General features: G+C 39.2%; 1 protein-coding gene across 2 annotated transcripts in view; it reads left to right on the top strand.

Moving 5' to 3' along the window:
- SMC3 (structural maintenance of chromosomes 3) overlaps window positions 1–18445 on the top strand; it is a 51646-nt gene that overhangs the window by 10728 nt on the left and 22473 nt on the right. The window contains exons 4-13 of one of the 2 annotated variants that reach the window (XM_077823175.1): window positions 500–567; window positions 3800–3871; window positions 4054–4133; window positions 6628–6706; window positions 8351–8468; window positions 12403–12578; window positions 12799–12879; window positions 15171–15335; window positions 16091–16212; window positions 16917–17130. In XM_077823175.1, the coding sequence (XP_077679301.1) occupies window positions 500–567; window positions 3800–3871; window positions 4054–4133; window positions 6628–6706; window positions 8351–8468; window positions 12403–12578; window positions 12799–12879; window positions 15171–15335; window positions 16091–16212; window positions 16917–17130 (1175 nt within the window). Of the gene's footprint in view, window positions 1–499; window positions 568–3799; window positions 3872–4053; window positions 4138–6627; window positions 6707–8350; window positions 8469–12402; window positions 12579–12798; window positions 12880–15170; window positions 15336–16090; window positions 16213–16916; window positions 17131–18445 lie in introns of those variants that run through there. The other variant, XM_077823176.1, reaches the window with a different exon arrangement.

Here is an 18445-nt window from a genome sequence, read left to right as displayed (position 1 = left end):
TCACTTATGCTGTCTCAAGGCTACATCTACATGTGGCTTTTTGGGAAATATTTATCACCTTTTCTAACACCAGTGTTGCTTAACTGATAGCAGCTGCGGTGGTGGTGGTGGAGGTAGTATATACAAAGCTCCAAGTGCCTCCTGCATTTTTAAGTACTGTGTATTCTAAACCTGCTCTGAGCAGGTCTACGTGACATGGTGCAAATCCTGGTGACTGTTTACATTACTATTATTTCAACAGTTCATTGCTCTGGGGTTGGCAACAATGGAAAATTTTTCAGAGCAACATTTAGCATAGACAAGGCCAAATGACCAAGACCCAAGAACAGTTTATTTTAAAAAGTGAGACACTGATTTAATGCTTCTATGTTACTTTTAATATATGAACTAAAGAAGGATACAATTTGGTTATAAAGAAACATACTGAGTACTGCTCTTAAAAGAAAGAACAGACCTTTTGTACTACTACTCTTTTTTTTTTTTTTTTTTTAAATTACAGCAATTCAGTTTGTCCTCAGTGATGAGTTTAGTCATCTTCGCCCAGAGCAGAGACTGGCTTTGTTGCATGTAAGTGAAGATACTTTAAAACAAAACAAAATTATGTAATATGTGTTAAAGTATTTTGTTGTTGTAAAGTAGGCAACTCACTGAAAAGCAAAGACTTAAAAACAGCTCTTGTTGAAAGTGTGTATAGCAGCTTTTCCTCACTGCCTCCTGGCAGAAGTTATTTTGCTATAAATTAACATAATTCTGCCTTTTTGTAACATGGCAAGGGAACCACTGATTTTCTAATTAAGTAGTACAAAATTCTCATATGCATTTCACTGTTTAGTAGGCAATTGCCTTTTCAGCTTATAGACCTAACTATTCCGTAATACAGTCAGTCAAAAAAGTTGCAGTACTACAAATTACTGATATAATCAATATTTGATTTTTAAAAAATATTTGAAATTCCATATCTTCAACCTCATTAAATGTCTACAACGGTGCAGCAGAAAATTGGATATGATACTGTTTTGGCACATGGAAAAGGAGTACTTGTGGCACCTTAGAGACTAACCAATTTATTTGAGCATAAGCTTTTGTGAGCTATAGCTCACTTCATCGGATGCATACTGGGGAAAGTGTAGAAGATCTTTTTATACACACAAAGCATGAAAAAATACCCCCTCCCCACCCCACTCTCCTGCTGGTAATAGCTTATCTAAAGTGACCACTCTCCTTACAATGTGTATGATAATCAAGGTGGTCCATTTCCAGCACAAATCCAGGGTTTAACAAGAACGTCTGGGGGGGGTGGGTAGGAAAAAACAAGGGGAAATAGGCTACCTTGCATAATGACTTAGCCACTCCCAGTCTCTATTCAAGCCTAAGTTAATTGTATCCAATTTGCAAATGAATTCCAATTCAACAGTTTCTCTCTGAAGTCTGGATTTGAAGTTTTTTTGTTGTAATATCGCAACTTTCATGTCTGTAATCGCGTGACCAGAGAGATTGAAGTGTTCTCCGACTGGTTTATGAATGTTATAATTCTTGACATCTGATTTGTGTCCATTTATTCTTTTACATAGAGACTGTCCAGTTTGACCAATGTACATGGCAGAGGGGCATTGCTGGCACATGATGGCATATATCACATTGGTGGATGTGCAGGTGAACGAGCCTCTGATAGTGTGGCTGATGTTATTAGGCCCTGTGATGGTGTCCCCTGAATAGATCTGTGGGCACAGTTGGCAACGGGCTTTGTTGCAAGGATAGGTTCCTGGGTTAGTGGTTCTGTTGTGTGGTATGTGGTTGCTGGTGAGTATTTGCTTCAGGTTGGGGGGCTGTCTGTAGGCAAGGACTGGCCTGTCTCCCAAGATTTGTGAGACTGTTGGGTCATCCTTCAGGATAGGTTGTAGATCCCTGATGATGCGTTGGAGGGGTTTTAGTTGGGGGCTGAAGGTGACGGCTAGTGGCGTTCTGTTGTTTTCTTTGTTAGGCCTGTCCTGTAGTAGGTGACTTCTGGGAACTCTTCTGGCTCTATCAATCTGTTTCTTCGCTTCCGCAGGTGGGTATTGTAGTTGTAAGAATGCTTGATAGAGATCTTGTAGGCGTTTGCTCCAACCCCTCAGACAGAGACAAATGCGGTTGTATCGCAGAGCTTGGCTGTAGACGATGGATCGTGTGGTGTGTTCAGGGTGAAAGCTGGAGGCATGTAGGTAGGAATAGCGGTCAGTAGGTTTCCGGTATAGGGTGGTGTTTATGTGACCATTGTTTATTAGCACTGTAGTGTCCAGGAAGTGGATCTCTTGTGTGGACTGGACCAGGCTGAGGTTGATGGTGGGATGGAAATTGTTGAAATCATGGTGGAATTCCTCAAGGGCTTCTTTTCCATGGGTCCAGATGATGAAGATGTCATCAATATAGCGCAAGTAGAGTAGGGGCGTTAGGGGACGAGAGCTGAGGAAGCGTTGTTCTCAGTCAGCCATAAAAATGTTGGCATACTGTGGGGCCATGTGGGTACCCATATCAGTGCCGCTGATCTGAAGGTATACATTGTCCCCAAATGTAAAATAGTTATGGGTAAGCTAGCCGTCACCTTCAGCCCCCAACTAAAACCCCTCCAATGCATTATTAAGGATCTATCCTATCAACCTATCCTGAAGGATGACCCAACACTCTCACAAATCTTGAGAGATAGGCCAGTCCTTACCTACAGACAGCCGCCCAACCTGAAGCAAATACTCACCAGCAACCACATACCACACAACAGAACCACTAACCCAGGAACCTATCCTTGCAACAAAGCCCGTTGCCAACCGTGCCCACATATCTATTCAGGGGACACCATCACAGGGCCTAATAACATCAGCCACACTATCAGAGGCTCGTTCACCTGCACATCCACCAGTGTGATATATGCCATCATGTGCCAACAATGCCCCTCTGCCATGTACATTGGTCAAACTGGCAGTCTCTACGTAAAAGAATAAATGGACACAAATCAGACGTCAAGAATTATAACATTCATAAACCAGTCGGAGAACACTTCAATCTCTCTGGTCACGCAATTACAGACATGAAAGTTGCGATATTACAACAAAAAAACTTCAAATCCAGACTCCAGCGAGAAACTGTTGAATTGGAATTCATTCGCAAATTGGATACAATTAACTTAGGTTACCTTGCATAATGACTTAGCCACTCCCAGTCTCTATTCAAGCCTATTTCCCCTTGTTTTTTCCTACCCCCCGCCCCTCCGACGTTCTTGTTAAACCCTGGATTTGTGCTGGAAATGGCCCGCCTTGATCATCATACACATTGTAAGGAGAGTGGTCCCTTTAGATAAGCTATTACCAGCAGGAGAGTGGGGTGGGGAGAGGTATTTTTTCATGCTTTGTGTGTATGAAAAGATCTTCTACACTTTCCACAGTATCCATCCGATGAAGTAAGCTGTAGCTCACGAAAGCTTATGCTCAAATAAATTGGTTAGTCTCTAAGGTGCCACAAGTACTCCTTTTCTTTTTGCGAATGCAGACTAACATGGCTGTTACTCTGAAACCTGTCATTTTGGCACATGATTATTATACATCTTACATAATTCCTGCACTATAGACAGAGGGCAAAATGTACATATGACCTTTTGAGCTGTATACATTTCAAGTTTATTTTCAGAAATGTAAGTTTGAAAATTGTCAGATAAGTAACGTGTATATAAATTACTTCGGAGTCTTTGAGAAATCAAGAAAAATATACATTTTAAAATCAATTTAAAGAGGGAGTAATCTAACCAAAATAAATATCTTTTTTTCTTTAGGAAGGCACAGGTCCTCGTGTTATTTCAGCATTTGTGGAAATTATTTTTGACAACTCAGACAACAGGTTACCAGTAAGTTTAAAAACTTTTCTAGAAAACACATCTTCTCATTAGACTGCAGCCTTAGTTATTCAAATCTTCGTTAAAGTAATTACCTTTTGGTTCACTCTTAGTGGAAAATACTGTAAATACTGTGGATTAATCATAAATCACTATCACAGGCAGTTGAGTTTGTGCTTTTTCTTTTTCTTAAGATTGATAAAGAGGAAGTTTCACTTCGCAGAGTTATTGGAGCCAAAAAGGACCAGTATTTCTTAGACAAGAAAATGGTGACGTAGGTACTACTTTTCCTCCCCCAAAATGAACTGAATACATAATATTGTAAAGTGTGGTGGAATCATTCAGCATGTGTATTTATTCCTACCTTTAGATTGAATTAATTTATAACATATGAGTTCCTTTGTCAGCAATATTTAATACTAATAGAGTCTGCTAATAAAACTTTATTTTTAGTCCTTATATAATATCTGAACTGTGTGAGTGGGCTGAATTTGATACCCACTTAATTTCATAAAAGAAAACTTCTGTGTATTTCCAAAAGTCACCATTCTTTTTAAAAAAAACTAAATTGACATTTATTTTAAAATTTAAATATTTACCATTTGTACAGTTTGAACATGAAGATGCCATTTCCTGCATGACAAGTTAGGGGTCTGATTCTATAAATACTTCTTCAAGAGTAATTCTTACCATTAGGCCTGTTCAGTGGGGTTAGGCCTAGTAGGAAGTTCACTATTCCTGCTAGTGCTTGTATGTTGAGGCCGAAGGACAGGAAGAGAAGAACTCCACTAGATTCAATGGAAGGAACAATACTTTTCTATTTTTAAATTGGAATCTGTTTTGAAATAACTTTTTTTATATGCCAAGTTGTTTTTTTCTTTAACTAATTTTTTTATTCCTAGGCACATGGCATTCAGTAGTTTTAAGACTACATATAACTAGCATACCTCAAACTTCCACAAAGTAGTTCCATCTTCTTTCCATTCCCATCTCCTCAAAGGCAAGGTTTTCTGCTTTAGCACCAAACTGCACTTACTTCTGTTCCACACAACTATCTTGTGAAGTTAGTGGAATTGTACAGGTTGTAAATAGCACAGAATTTCATTCCCAGTCCTCTGATCCCAACCACTTATGCACTTGAAGCCTTCTCTTATCCTCCTTTGTCACCAGGAATGTACAGCTGCCGAGAAAGAGGCATATTTGGTATGATTGGTGGCGATGTGGAGCACCTTGTTTGGTGTTTCCGATTGTGCTCTCAAACTCCTGTACATGATCTGTGTATGAAGAAAATAGTTATTGAAAAAACAAACCTTTATACAGTGATAAAAGTATTTCAAAACATACTCCAACTTGCATGCAAACAGCAATGCTCCTCCCCCTCCTCCTATTGAATCCAGTAGAGAGATTTTATGGGAGTGCATGTGTGTATATGCACATTTTTTTTTTTCATGAAACTTTATTTACTCATGGAAGGTTAGATGATAAATCACTTGAGTTTTTTCATTTATCTGAATTCAGCTTCCCCCGCATTGGTGTTAGAGATTGAAGGCTGTCAAGTTTAAGGGCCATTCTTATCACCTGTAAACTTTAAAAGTTTCTCTGAAACTTTTTTTACACTTAAAGATGAATTTGAATGCTCATGAAAGTGAGGATTAATATTACTAGCTTGAGGCAGTCATAGCATGGGCACTGTATTCTTTCTAAACTTGCTTTACCAATAGTCCTCAGTTCTCACCAACTATTCCAGGCATCTCTTTCTCATGACTGGACACTTCGAATCTTGCTACATTAATGGGGCAAGGGATTATGTGAATAAGTACAGTCTAGAAAAGACTTGACTTTACCAATATTTGAATCTTAGCCTCCAGAGTCGAAAGATTAGTGAGTTAAACCACAGTAATGCATTAGCAATACAAATCCTTTTTAAAATTTGGCTCACAGAAAAGAAAATATAGTATCTTGTTTCTCTTGTTTAAGTTTTATTGTTCAGGCACGAAGACAAAGTTGGCCAACAGAGCCAGAGCTAAGTATATTTTTATTCTTAGTACCTCTTCATGTTTAAATTGCCCGGTAAAACTGGTAGATTCCTCTTCACCAAAATTGAACGAAACTAATTGTAAAATTCTAATATGAGCTATCTTGACATATGACACTTTATTTTAAAATACCTATGTTAAACTAAACTATGGCTTTACAATTTTTCTGACAACTCAGCTCTTCTCAGTATGGCTAATACTTGCTGATGTCTCCACTCGTCCAAATGGTCATACTACTTTATCACTTCCCTTCGGTGTTTTAGGAGTCATCAGCTGACCTAACTAATTATTGGATAGTGTTAATGTTGTTGCATTAATTAAATAATCCTCAGCAACTTGCTTTTAATAACTGAAAATGAGAAGAAAAGAAGCAAAATTTTATGCTAAATTCCAAATTATTTGTGGCATCAGTTTCTCAGTTACCTGTACTAGTCTGTTGGTGGTGTGGGGTACCTTTCTTGGTTGTAATCTCTTCCCAGCCCCATATGTCTTGCTTAGTTTCTTTCTGCTTTTATTTTCTCATTTATTGTTTATCAGTTTAGGTTTTAGTACATGATTAGACATGATCATATACAGAAACTTATTTGAAGAGATACCGTAATGGGGAGAGTACACCACGTGCAATTTTCATATATGTAGGTTTAGTACTGTTTTGCTGAATTTGTTGAGTGGTCATATTTGTCATATGTAGTTTTTTAAAAATATACTTACTATTTGAGAAATTATTTACAGGAAAAATGATGTGATGAACCTTCTTGAAAGTGCTGGGTTTTCTCGCAGTAATCCCTACTATATTGTCAAACAAGGAAAGGTAAGATTGGTTATCACAAAGCAAAATTAAATCACTCATTTATAAAGTTCAGACTTTTTGGAGGACTACAATTTAACTTAATTATTGCAAATGAATAATCAGGCTTTCTTTTTACTTTTAAACAATGTAGAAATGACTAATTCTTCCTGTGCATTCTTATTTTGAAAATGATTCCTCAAAGTACGGCTCCTTTATATAGAAATAAAGTAGTTGTAATTATAAAGAAAAGTAATTGTGTTCCTCCATCATTCTGATTAGAAGCCCCTATTTTATAAGTGTTCCCACATATAATGTTGCTGTAATCTACCAGCTTTATTTAAGTACAGAGAAAACTGAATCATAACAGGCGTATCAGTGTAGCTTTCGAAATCCTTGACTTCCAAGAAGAGCCCTGAAAATAATTAGAACCATTTTTTGTTTGTATTTCTATGTTTTATATTTTCCAGTTCAGAACGTTTTACAGAATTGTCAGTATTGAACTTGTTTGACTTTCACTGTGGGGCAAGACCCGTTTAATATCATGTCTAACGGCTGAATCTGCCAATTGTCTATATTCATGAATTTGACTTCACAATCCTAAACATAGTTCTCTTGACCAATTACTGAAAAACTCATTTTATCTCAAGTACTTGACTGACAAGAAAAACTGAAAAAATAAGAGCAATATTAATAATTCCCATTTAGCAACACAGGATATGTTTTTGCTATGCACTGAATTTGCGAAATTGAGGAACAAATAAAAAACTTGAGTTAGAAAGTAACTCTGTGCTAGTGCAGGCGTCAGCCAACGTGGATCCTATCACCGGTTAAAAGTCGAAGTAGATATACTAGTCTTCATGCTCTGCATAAATTGAAAACCTTTATCTACAAGCATACCATAAAGATGGAACAACTAAAATTCTTATGAAGAATGGTAAAGTTCTAGAGAAGAATAGTGAACCTGGCATGGTATTAATTATTTAAAGCCCATACACCATTTCAGTAATGTTAGAGCGCCAGGTGCTGGTGGTGTGAAGGACGACTGCAGTGTGAGCTGGTGGTTGTGTTTTTTTATTTTTGACATATGTTGAAGTACATGGCCTTATGGAGATAGGGAAAGTAAGAGGTAGTCTTGCTGCAGCAGAATATTAATGCGCATAGTTAAGTTTCTATGAAAATCCGTTAAGCTGATGTATTTTCTCCCTTTGAAGTCCAAGAAATACTGACTGACGCTGCTAGCATTTGAAAATTAATAAAAATGAATTACAAGCAGATTCATAAAAGTATACAACTTCCTGTCTCTTAAAAAGTAATTCATGTCTTAAAAGGGGGAAAGTAGGGTAAATGAGAATTTCTAATCTTCCTGAGAAAACCCAGTCCTGAAGAATTGTATCCTTAAGCAAGTATATATCAGAAATTGGGCAGGGTGGGTTTTCAGCTGAATGTTTCATACTAGCTTGATTTTAAGCATATGATACCTGACTGGAAAGAGTTATCAGGTCTGTTGGTAAACTAAATGAGAATTAATGAAGTTCTGCTGTAATTAAACAATTACAAGAGACATGCGCCATATTAGATCTCTTATGGGATGTTGATCATTATTACTATATAAGGAACATGATGTTCAAAATGTAATCTTGTAACTTTGTTTTCTTGAATTCTTAGATCAACCAGATGGCAACAGCTCCTGACTCTCAGAGACTGAAGTTGTTAAGAGAAGTAGCTGGTACTAGAGTGTATGATGAGCGTAAAGAAGAAAGTATTTCCTTAATGAAAGAAACGGGTAAAAATAGTTATCTTTATCCCCTGTGTTTCTTTTATATAAGGAATGTCCTAGTTCATGCCAGCATAGTTCCACTAATTTCAGGGTTTATAACTTGCTTGTTAAAATTAATTCTTTAGTTTTATTTGTAAATGTTTGATAAATTTAATATTTTAATTGTTTTCTTTCACTCCAAAGATTCCAAAGGGCTTTACAAACTCTATAGAACATCTACACATGTAACCTACTGCTAGGTTGCAGGTGGCAGTTAACCAGTACACAGAATGCTGCACCAAAACAGTGGGAGGGGAAATTTTTATCCACTGGCACTGCTAAAATAAACAATGTTTAAAAAAAGCTTGGGTTATAATGCTTACAAACTTAAAAAAGCCAGAAAATTCAGAGTTAGGGCCAGAGTATCATATATTCAGCTATGAAATTTGCTACCGGGTTGTGCTCCAGAGTCAATTTTCACTTCCTAAAAGTTACATTTCTAGCCCTTATTTGTGGACATAACTTGTCCATGCAAACTGGCATTGATGTCTTCCTGAGGAATCCTGAAACAATACCTCTAAATTTTGTGAACTTCCCCGTTCATTTCAGTCAGGCACCTGTGGACTCCACAAATGCAGAATTTGACACTTTTTCCCAAGATGCCACAGAAATAAAAATTTTTTTTTTTACAATAGAATTCACTCTTGCTATAAACAGACTTCCAGTGTTTGGTTCTATCTTCTTTCCATAGCTCAGTGGCTCTCAAACTTTTTTACTGGTGACTGCTTTAACGTAGCAAGCCTCTGAGTGTGACCCCCCCCCTATAAATTAAAAACACTTTTTTATATATTTAACACCATTATAAATGCTGAAGGCAAAGTGGGATTTGGGGTGGAGGTTGACAGCTCAGAACCCCCCCCACGTAATTACCTCGTGACCCCCTGAGGGGTCCCGACCCCCAGTTTGAGAATCCCTGTCCTAGCTGGTCCTGGCTGCAGCTGTCACTTGTTCTCCAACTTTCCCCATGAGTGGGAGGTAATTGGATTACTGTGTGTTCTCCCTGCACTGTTCCATGGAGCCAGAATTGGAGCCTAATTTGCACTTAAGGAGTGGGGGAGCTGGAAGTGCAGGCTGGCATGTTGGACTGTCTGGAAAGCACAACAACAGCAGCTGAGGCCCAGGAGCCAAATCTATGAAAATGGCTTCTAGCTGACCCCTTCACTGGTATACATGCAGCGGGGGGATTCTGAGTTTTTGGCTGCCTGGACCATATCAGAGTATTCAAGGCCTGGGAACTGGAGCTAGGTTGCCTGATGAGCATTATGCAAAAAAAAAAATCCTCGGAAATGATTGACTGCTTTTACAGCAATGGATGACTTCAGCTAAGAGCCATAGTTGTGTGCATTTGTGGTGGGGAGTGGCGAGAGAATAGATCAATGTTGCAGCTGGATTTAGCTGTGGTTGTCATGGAATTTGGTCTCATTATGCAAGGGAGTACATGGCCCCTGGTTTTAAGGCAACAGTTACACTTTCAATTCACGTTCTGATATCTGAATCTCATTCTCCCTCTCATCTCCCTATCTTACCCGTTTTCTTATACAGGTTGAACCTCTGTAATCCGTCACTCCCTGGTCTGGCAACATCTATGCTCCAGCATAGGCGCCGACTCCATGGGTGCTCTGGGCCTGGAGCACCCACGGGGAAAAATTAGTAGGTGTGGAGCATCCAACGGAGCCAAGCTCCCCCTTCCCTCCATGCTTCTTGTGCGCTGGTGACCCTGCACGTACCACCACCACCACCTCCTCCTCCCTCCGAGCACTTCTGCAGCGCTGCGAACAGCTGATTTGCAGCGTTCAGGCTCCGGGAGGGAGGACAAGGACCAGGGGCTGGCAGTAGAGCCCCCAGGCAGGGGGCCAGTGGCTGGGACCCCGGGTGGCGGCGGGGGGCCACGCTGGTTGCAAAGCCTCAGGGTGCTGTAGCACCCCCCCCGCACCTCCACTTCCCGTGCCTATGGAGACCCACTGGCACTCTGCATTGACCTGCTGTGGTTCAGCAAATTCTCTGGTTCGGCACCGATCAGGTTCCGAGGGTGCCGGACTAGAGAGGTTCAACCTTTACATCCAAAACACAATCCCCAACAATTCAGGAATACTCAATGGACAGACAGCTCTATCTCCAAATTGTCTGGCCTTTGTCTTTCATGATCTTCATGTTGACTAAATGTAAATGTTTTTTTTTACTTACAAAAGACTTTGCTATAAGTAGAATTAGCATTTATTTTTCAGATATATCAAAAATTGCCATGCATTGAAAATGACCTATGGTATCGATTTGTATTAGAATTTAACACCAAAGTCAATTTAAACACAACGATCCTTACATCATCCAAAATAGTACCTGCCCAATACTTTCGATGTATATATGTTGCTAATTTGTAGATGACGAGTGCCTTTAGAAAGCATCAGTTTGTGCAGTCATACAGTCCAACACAGACAAAAATACTGATCTAGTTTACTGAAAATTCCTGACTTTTTTTTTTAAAGCTTTTGAAAGTTGGTTGGTTCATTTATGTAATTTAGTTGTATTTATACCAGGCTTCAAAAACAGTGTATTAAGACTCTTCAGTGCAGCTTCATGTTCATTCAGGAAAGCCTGTAAAACATTCTGTTTAATAGCAACATATTGACATGATTATTCAAAGTCCTCATCAACTGCTCAAGGGAACTGTTTGGGAAATTATGGTTATGTATGTAATCAACTTCCCATGAAAATTTTGTTTGCATAGTTAGCATACTCTCTTGCCTCTTTCAGGAGCTGTCACTTTCTGGTAGTGTAAACTAGTTTGCTGAAACCCATTGCCCTCTATATCTCCAGAATGTTCTTTAGTGTAGTAAATTTTATCCGTATTCTAGCTTCTGTAGAAGTGGATAGATCTTTTTCCTTTGGTGCTGGTGTTTAATGGATCGAGCAGCAAGTTGCACACCAGCTGCCTTTTCTAGACCTATGTTATGCATTCTGTGAACTGCTTTAGCTTCATTGGAATGAATCTTGTATCTTGGGCACTTCATTGTGGCATGCATTAATATTCTAGCACCCACTTTTGTTCTTCTTTTAGAGATCTGTTTAAATGAGTGGTTTTATTTGTTTGCTCTTCACAATGGGAAGTGTAAAAGGCACTGAACCTGTTGACTCTTGAGAGTCTGCTGTCTTTGTTACCTAGAAGACATACCCATTTGCCTTGCAGTGACACACTTCTCCGCCCCATTATGGTCCTTCTGCCAGAGTTTGTGAGGAGGTCCCTGGAAGGCAGCCTGTGACTGTATTCTACAGTTTCTGCACTGGTGAAATTGTCCCCCAGCTGGATCCAGGGCTCCTAGAGTCCCTTTACATCCCCTTTACTTTATGGAAGAGGATGTCCATAAAAGGCTGTTGCTGTGGTTTGTGTAGTCTTCTGACTAAACTTTCATTTGCAATTTAATTATCTTTGTTAGATTTCTGGAGTGTGAGCTTGTAGAGCACACATTTGAATTGACTTAAGTTACCTTGTACTTGTGAGGCATGGAATTTATATTAGATTTAGAGCAGAGACTAGAGTGCAATAGCTTTATAAATAGAGCTTTCAATTTTTGATAATTTGATTCCAGAAAATACCCACATATAATATTTTTGGCAAAGTCCAGCGATGGCTTCATTCTGTTACATTTATGCTCAGAACAGTTGCCCATTAACTATCCCCTACTGAGAAACGGAAGTAGAGTTGGAATAGCATGAGCCTTGGAAGATGGGAATTTTTGGAAAGAGGTGTCCAGACCTAGATCTTCATTTCAGTCCATCTGTTTTTTCAAATCAAAAGCTTTACTTATGAATCAAAGATAAGAGAATGATGTAAAAAGAAAAACAAATATTCTGAATATAATAATAATTTAGTTGCTGTCTTTGTCTTGCTTCTCATTTTCTAAAGAGGGTAAACGAGAGAAAATCAATGAGTTGTTGAAGTACATTGAAGAGCGATTACATACCCTGGAAGAGGAGAAAGAAGAGCTAGCTCAGTATCAGAAGTGGGATAAAATGAGGAGAGCATTAGAATACACCATTTATAACCAGGAACTCAATGAAACACGTGCTAAACTTGATGAGGTAAAGCATCTTGTTACCCTTCATTACATATTTCCTTTGTGACGAACACTTAATATTTAAACGTACATAGTCTTGTATGGACATTTGCTTACCGTAAATAGAATAGTTAAATTGTGAAATTTTTGTGCTCGTTAATGTACCAAATTAACATTTTCTTTCTGAATCAATGAGTGATTTCAAAAATGGAACTTATTCATTAAGCAATATTATTTCTGTACAGCTTTCTGCCAAACGAGAGACAAGTGGAGAAAAATCAAGGCAGTTGAGAGATGCACAACAAGATGCTAGAGATAAAATGGAGGTAAAATCTAGAAGCAGTGTACTAACATGAGCAACTCAAGGTTTTTGCATTGACTATACATAGTCTAATTGCCTTGAAAAGTCTTTCGGGTCACTTTTTGTGTGTGTGAACATTTCAGTCAGATATCTCAAATCTGAGTGAATTTAAACACAGAATTTGGAGTTATTTGATTATTTAATGCCGATCAATGGAAAATGAATCCTGTCAAACCAATTTGATACATATAAAATGAGATCACAGGTTTGATTTATAAAGGTAGTAGTGTTGATCTAGGTCTCAAAATGTAGTTGTAAATGCGGGATCATCATTGAGCGGGTGTGTTTCTAGTGGGGACCCTCAGAGATTGGTATTTAGCCTTACATTATTTAACATTTTTATTAATGACCTTGAAGAAAACATAAAATCATAACTTATAACATTTACAGACAACACAAAGATTGGGGAGTGGTAAATAATGAAGGACGGGTCAGTGATACAGACTGATCTGCATTGCTTGGTAAGCTGGGCCCAGACAAATAATATGCCTAAATGCAAATATATACATGTAGGAGTAAAGAATGTAGGCCATACTTACAGGATGAGGGCCTCTATCTTGGGAATCAGGACCCTGGAAAAGATTTGCAGTTCGTGGTCTTTTATCAGCTGAATTTGAGCATCCAGTGTGATGCTGTAGTCAAAAGAGCTAATGTGATCCTTGGATGCATGAACAGGGGACTCTCGAGTAGGAGTAGAAAGGTTATTTTAAGTCTGTATTTGGCGCTGTTGCAACCGCTGCTGGAATATTATACTGAATTGTGGAGTCCACAATTCAAGAGGGATAGTGATAAATTGGAGTGGGTTCAGAGAAGAGCCATGAGAATGATTAAAGAATTAGAAAACATGCCTTATAGTTCATGGTCTTTGTGTGTATATAATGTCTTCTGCAGTTTCCACGGTATGCAGCCGATGAAGTGAGCTGTAGCTCACGAAAGCTCATGCTCAGATAAATTGGTTAGTCTCTAAGGTGCCACAAGTACTCCTTTTCTTTTTGCGAATACAGACTAACACGGCTGTTACTCTGAAACATGCCTTATAGTGATAGACTCAAAGAATTTAGTCTACCTAGAGATGGTTAAGGTGTGACTTGTTCAACCTTACAGGTATCTACATGGGGAACAAATATTTAATAATGGTCTCTTCAGTTTAGGAGAGAAAGGGATAAACCAATTTAATGGGTGGAAGTTGAAGGTATGCAAATTCAGACTGGAAATAAGATGTACATTTTTAAAACAGTCATTAGTCATTGGAACAGTTTACCATGGGTGATAGTGGATTCCCCATCACGGACCATTTATAAATCAAGGCTGTATAGTTAAAAAGATGTACTCTAATTCAAAAGGAATTAGTTTGAGGGAGTTCTATGGCTTGTATTTTACAGGAGGTCAGACTAGATCAGTGGTTCCCAAATTTTTTGGCATCACTCCCCCTTTAATTTTTGAGAAACCCTCACCCCGCACCTCTCCTTTACCATCATCCAACCCCTTGCTCTTTGTCACCTGACAGCCCCTTTCCGGGACCCCACCCCCTATCCAACCCTCCCTGCTCCTTGTTCCCTGACTGCCCCCGACCCCTGTCCACACACCCACCCCCGACAGGACCCCCCCAGACTCCCACGCCTATCCACAGCTCCCCCCCCCACCGTCTCCTGACCTCTCCCCGAGAACCTTCCATCCCATCCAAGCACTCCCTATCCCCTGACTGCCCCACCCCACCCCCCGGGACCACCTGCCCCTTATCCAACCCCCGCTCTCCCTGCCCCCTTAACAGGCCCCTCAGAAGAGCAGGACAGGCTTATTGGAAAGCCTGGGAGGTGGATGGGCGCAAGCTGCTGCCTCTGTGGCAGCATGGCTGCGGGGGAGGTGGATAGGAGGGGAGGGGCCGGGAGCTAGCCTATGCCCCTCTTGGAATTTCTTCACTCACTTCACCCCCCCTCCCCCCCCACCCCCCTCCCGCCGTTTGGGAACCAATGGACTAGTTGATCACAACAGACTCCTCTGGCCTAGGAATCTGAGTTATCCTATGGGTGTTCCTAAATTTTAAAGCAAATTAAAGAAGCAACTTATTTTTAAGGTTAATTTTAAAGATTTTTGGACTTCATATTGTGGTGACTATTCTTTTCTTCTCACATTCTCTTTAATCTTAAGGGTTAAATAATAAAGCTGTCTTGTGCTAATTCCCTTAATGGGTACTGAAATATGGATTAGATCAAGCTGTGTTTGTGTGTGTTTAATTACATAATTCTGTCTGTGTAGGATATTGAACGACAAGTTCGAGAACTAAAAACAAAGATTTCAGCGATGAAAGAGGAGAAGGAACAACTCAGTGCTGAGCGACAGGAGCAGATTAAGCAGAGGACCAAATTAGAACTTAAAGCTAAGGACTTGCAAGATGAACTAGCTGGCAACAGTGAACAAAGGGTGAGAAGCAGCTGCAAGAATAAAATGTACAAATTCAATATTTTGTATGGATCACATTTTTGGCTATAACTTATGCGTGTATTATCAATACTAAGGTATTATGATACCTACTAATAGAATCCTAGAATATCAGGGTAGGAAGGGACCTTAGGAGGTCATCTAGTCCAACCCCCTTCTCAAAGCAGGACCAATCCTCAATTTTTGCCCCAGATCCCTAAATGGCCCCCTCAAGGTTTGAACTCACAACCCTGGGTAGATGTAAGATTTAATTACATTGGAAGAACTTCACAACAATACAAGAGTTCTGTGCCCTGAAGTGTGTAGCGTACTTTTGAGTGCTGTAAAACATGATAATAGATCAGTTATTTCTTTCTGCCCCCATACTGTAAAATCAACTAGCTGTAGCTGTTGTCCTCATCTTTTTCAAGCATATGGTAAATACTAAAGGGACGATGTTGTGAATTGTCTGAAAGAAGATTAGTCAGTGTAGCAGCACTGAGTACAACTGTTCGGCCTGTACTATCTTTGTTACCCTCCTAGTGTAGCTGCACCTTCTCAAATCTTGCTGATTCAGGGTTGCTTCTGAACCTACCTCTGTCATGTAACAAAGCTGTGTAGTGTCAGACAAGCATCTAGCATTTTTACAGATAATAAAATATGTTCCAGAAATGACGTACTAAGTTCACTAATTTAATGATTATACAAAGTTGATCTACTAAGTTACTGGTATTAAATATTACTTTGTTTACTTTTAGAAAAGACTTTTAAAGGAGAGACAGAAGCTTCTTGAGAAAATTGAGGAGAAGCAGAAAGAGCTAGCAGAAACGGAACCCAAATTCAACAGTGTAAAAGAAAAAGAAGAGCGAGGAATTGCTAGGTCTGTGGCTCACAGTACAAGGAATTAAACCATTTTAAAAGGAGCAAGAAAAATAATGCCAAAGCAGTATATAATGAAAATTGTACATACATTACAGCTGTTATAAAGTGAGAGAATGCACTTGTCTAAATGGTTTTTTATTTACAAAGAAATACCCCTTTTGCCAACAAATTAAAAAAATAAAATGAAAAGCACACACATTTGGTGCTTATGTGGCCCTGTGTTATATTTGCTTGTTGCTTGGAGCGGCACTGAGTTTGAAGATAATTGTTGTTTCTCAAGAACCTTATTAAAGCTTTGTTCAAAGAATCAGTGATTTACTAGTGAACAAGGAGGCATCAGAGCCATGTTGCCCTGTTCTTGAAGAAACAAAGTGAGGATCTTTTACTTATTAGAAAAAGGCAAACTTGATAAGTGAAAAGGAACTTGTTTTCAAGTTTTAAAAAACCCATGGAGAGTAAATGAAAATTCAGTACAACAGTAAATTGGTGCCTCTTAATTGCTTTGCTCATTTTAAAGCTTTCTCTGAGATGATTATACAGCTTGCAAAAAATAATTCAAAGTGTCTTTTGACCACTGTTAACAGTTTAAAATTAATTTGATAGCACTTTGTTCTTGAAGATCTTCTGAATAAAATCTTCAAATGAAATATGTTTGACATATTATAAAGAAACTTATTTTTTCTCTCTCTCTCTCTGATCTAGACTAGCACAAGCTACCCAGGAAAGAACAGATCTTTATGCAAAACAAGGCCGAGGAAGCCAGTTTACTTCCAAAGAAGAGAGGGATAAATGGATTAAAAAGGAACTCAAGTCTCTAGATCAGGCAATCAATGACAAAAAACGACAGATTGCAGCAATACACAAAGATTTAGAAGATACAGAGGCTAATAAAGAGAAGAATCTGGAGCAATACAGTGTAAGGAGTTCTGAGTTATTACTGCAGAGATATTTTGAGAGGAAAGGCTAAACCACTGGTGAGCAACCTGCAGCCCCTGGGCCGCATGCGGCCCATCAGGGTAATCTGATTGGGGGCCGTGAGACATTTTGCTGATGTTGACTGTCCTTAGGCACCACCCCCTGCAGCTCCCAGTGGCCGCAGTTCTCTGTTCCTCGGCCAATGGGAGCTGTGGGAAGCGGCGGCCAGTATGTCCCTGCAGCCCCTTTGCCTGCAGGTGCCGCTTTCCACAGCTTCCACTGGCCGGGAACACAGTACCGTGGCCACTGGGAGTTGAGGGGGGCGGTGCCTGCAGACAGTCAATGTCAGCAAAATACCTCACGGCCCACAATCGGATTACCCTGATGGCCACAGGTTGCCCACTACTGGGCAAAACTCTGTGTTCATAATTGGATTTGTTTCAATGAATGAGTTTTATTTCTATTTAAAATCTAGAGGACAAGAGGAGGGTCTTATTGTGTCCTGCACTATTGTAAATGTTTGCATGCTAACACTAATTTTAGAGTCCTGTTCTCAGATATTTTTCTTCAACACCATATATTTCTTTTTTCCTGATTTTGGAGGGAGGAAAAAAATTAGCTAGACAGCATTCAGCAACATCCTCTAAGACAGCATGCCCATGTATTACTGTTTCTGCCAGTTAACAACACTCATGGATAATTTGATCCAAAATTTTTCTTAAGTCTTAGAAATATTTCTGTTAATTTTTTATTTAAAACAAAAACACTGTTCTTTCAACTGCATCTTGCATGGATTTTGCATTTGGCTTGAGAGCGTGTTCCTTTGAACCCTGTTAGATAATTATACAAGCCTTAATATAGGCAAAGCACTTTGTATGCAACAGGAATCAGTTCCCATCTGCACAAAAGAGAAGAGGGACTATCTTGTGTTTTAATGTGTGCCCTTTGTTATTCAGAACATCTGCTTTCAAAATCTTCTGTGTGATGCTTTAGGGAAGGATAAGAATTTGGAGAACACTGAATCGTAATACCTAAGAGAAATACTGGTGCAGAAGAAGTTTCCTTAAATTCTGTCACGTACTCTGTGCTGCTGTAGTATTAAAGGAAAAGTTCTCTAGAAAAAAATAAAGAAATTATCACCATTATGGAGTCTGATCATTCACTTCACTAAATCTCTGATGAAAGACATGTGGAGGAGGATCAAACTTAAATACAGCGTGTGGGGTATCTTTGCAGTGGATACATTAAGTAACTGTTATCATAGAATCATAGGACTGGAAGGGACCTTGAGAAGTCATCTCGTCCTGTCCTCTGAG

Source organism: Eretmochelys imbricata, chromosome 7 (genome assembly GCF_965152235.1).
Source record: "Eretmochelys imbricata isolate rEreImb1 chromosome 7, rEreImb1.hap1, whole genome shotgun sequence".
NCBI classification, from domain to species: domain Eukaryota; kingdom Metazoa; phylum Chordata; order Testudines; family Cheloniidae; genus Eretmochelys; species Eretmochelys imbricata.
This window is presented reverse-complemented; position numbering and strand designations above follow the sequence as displayed.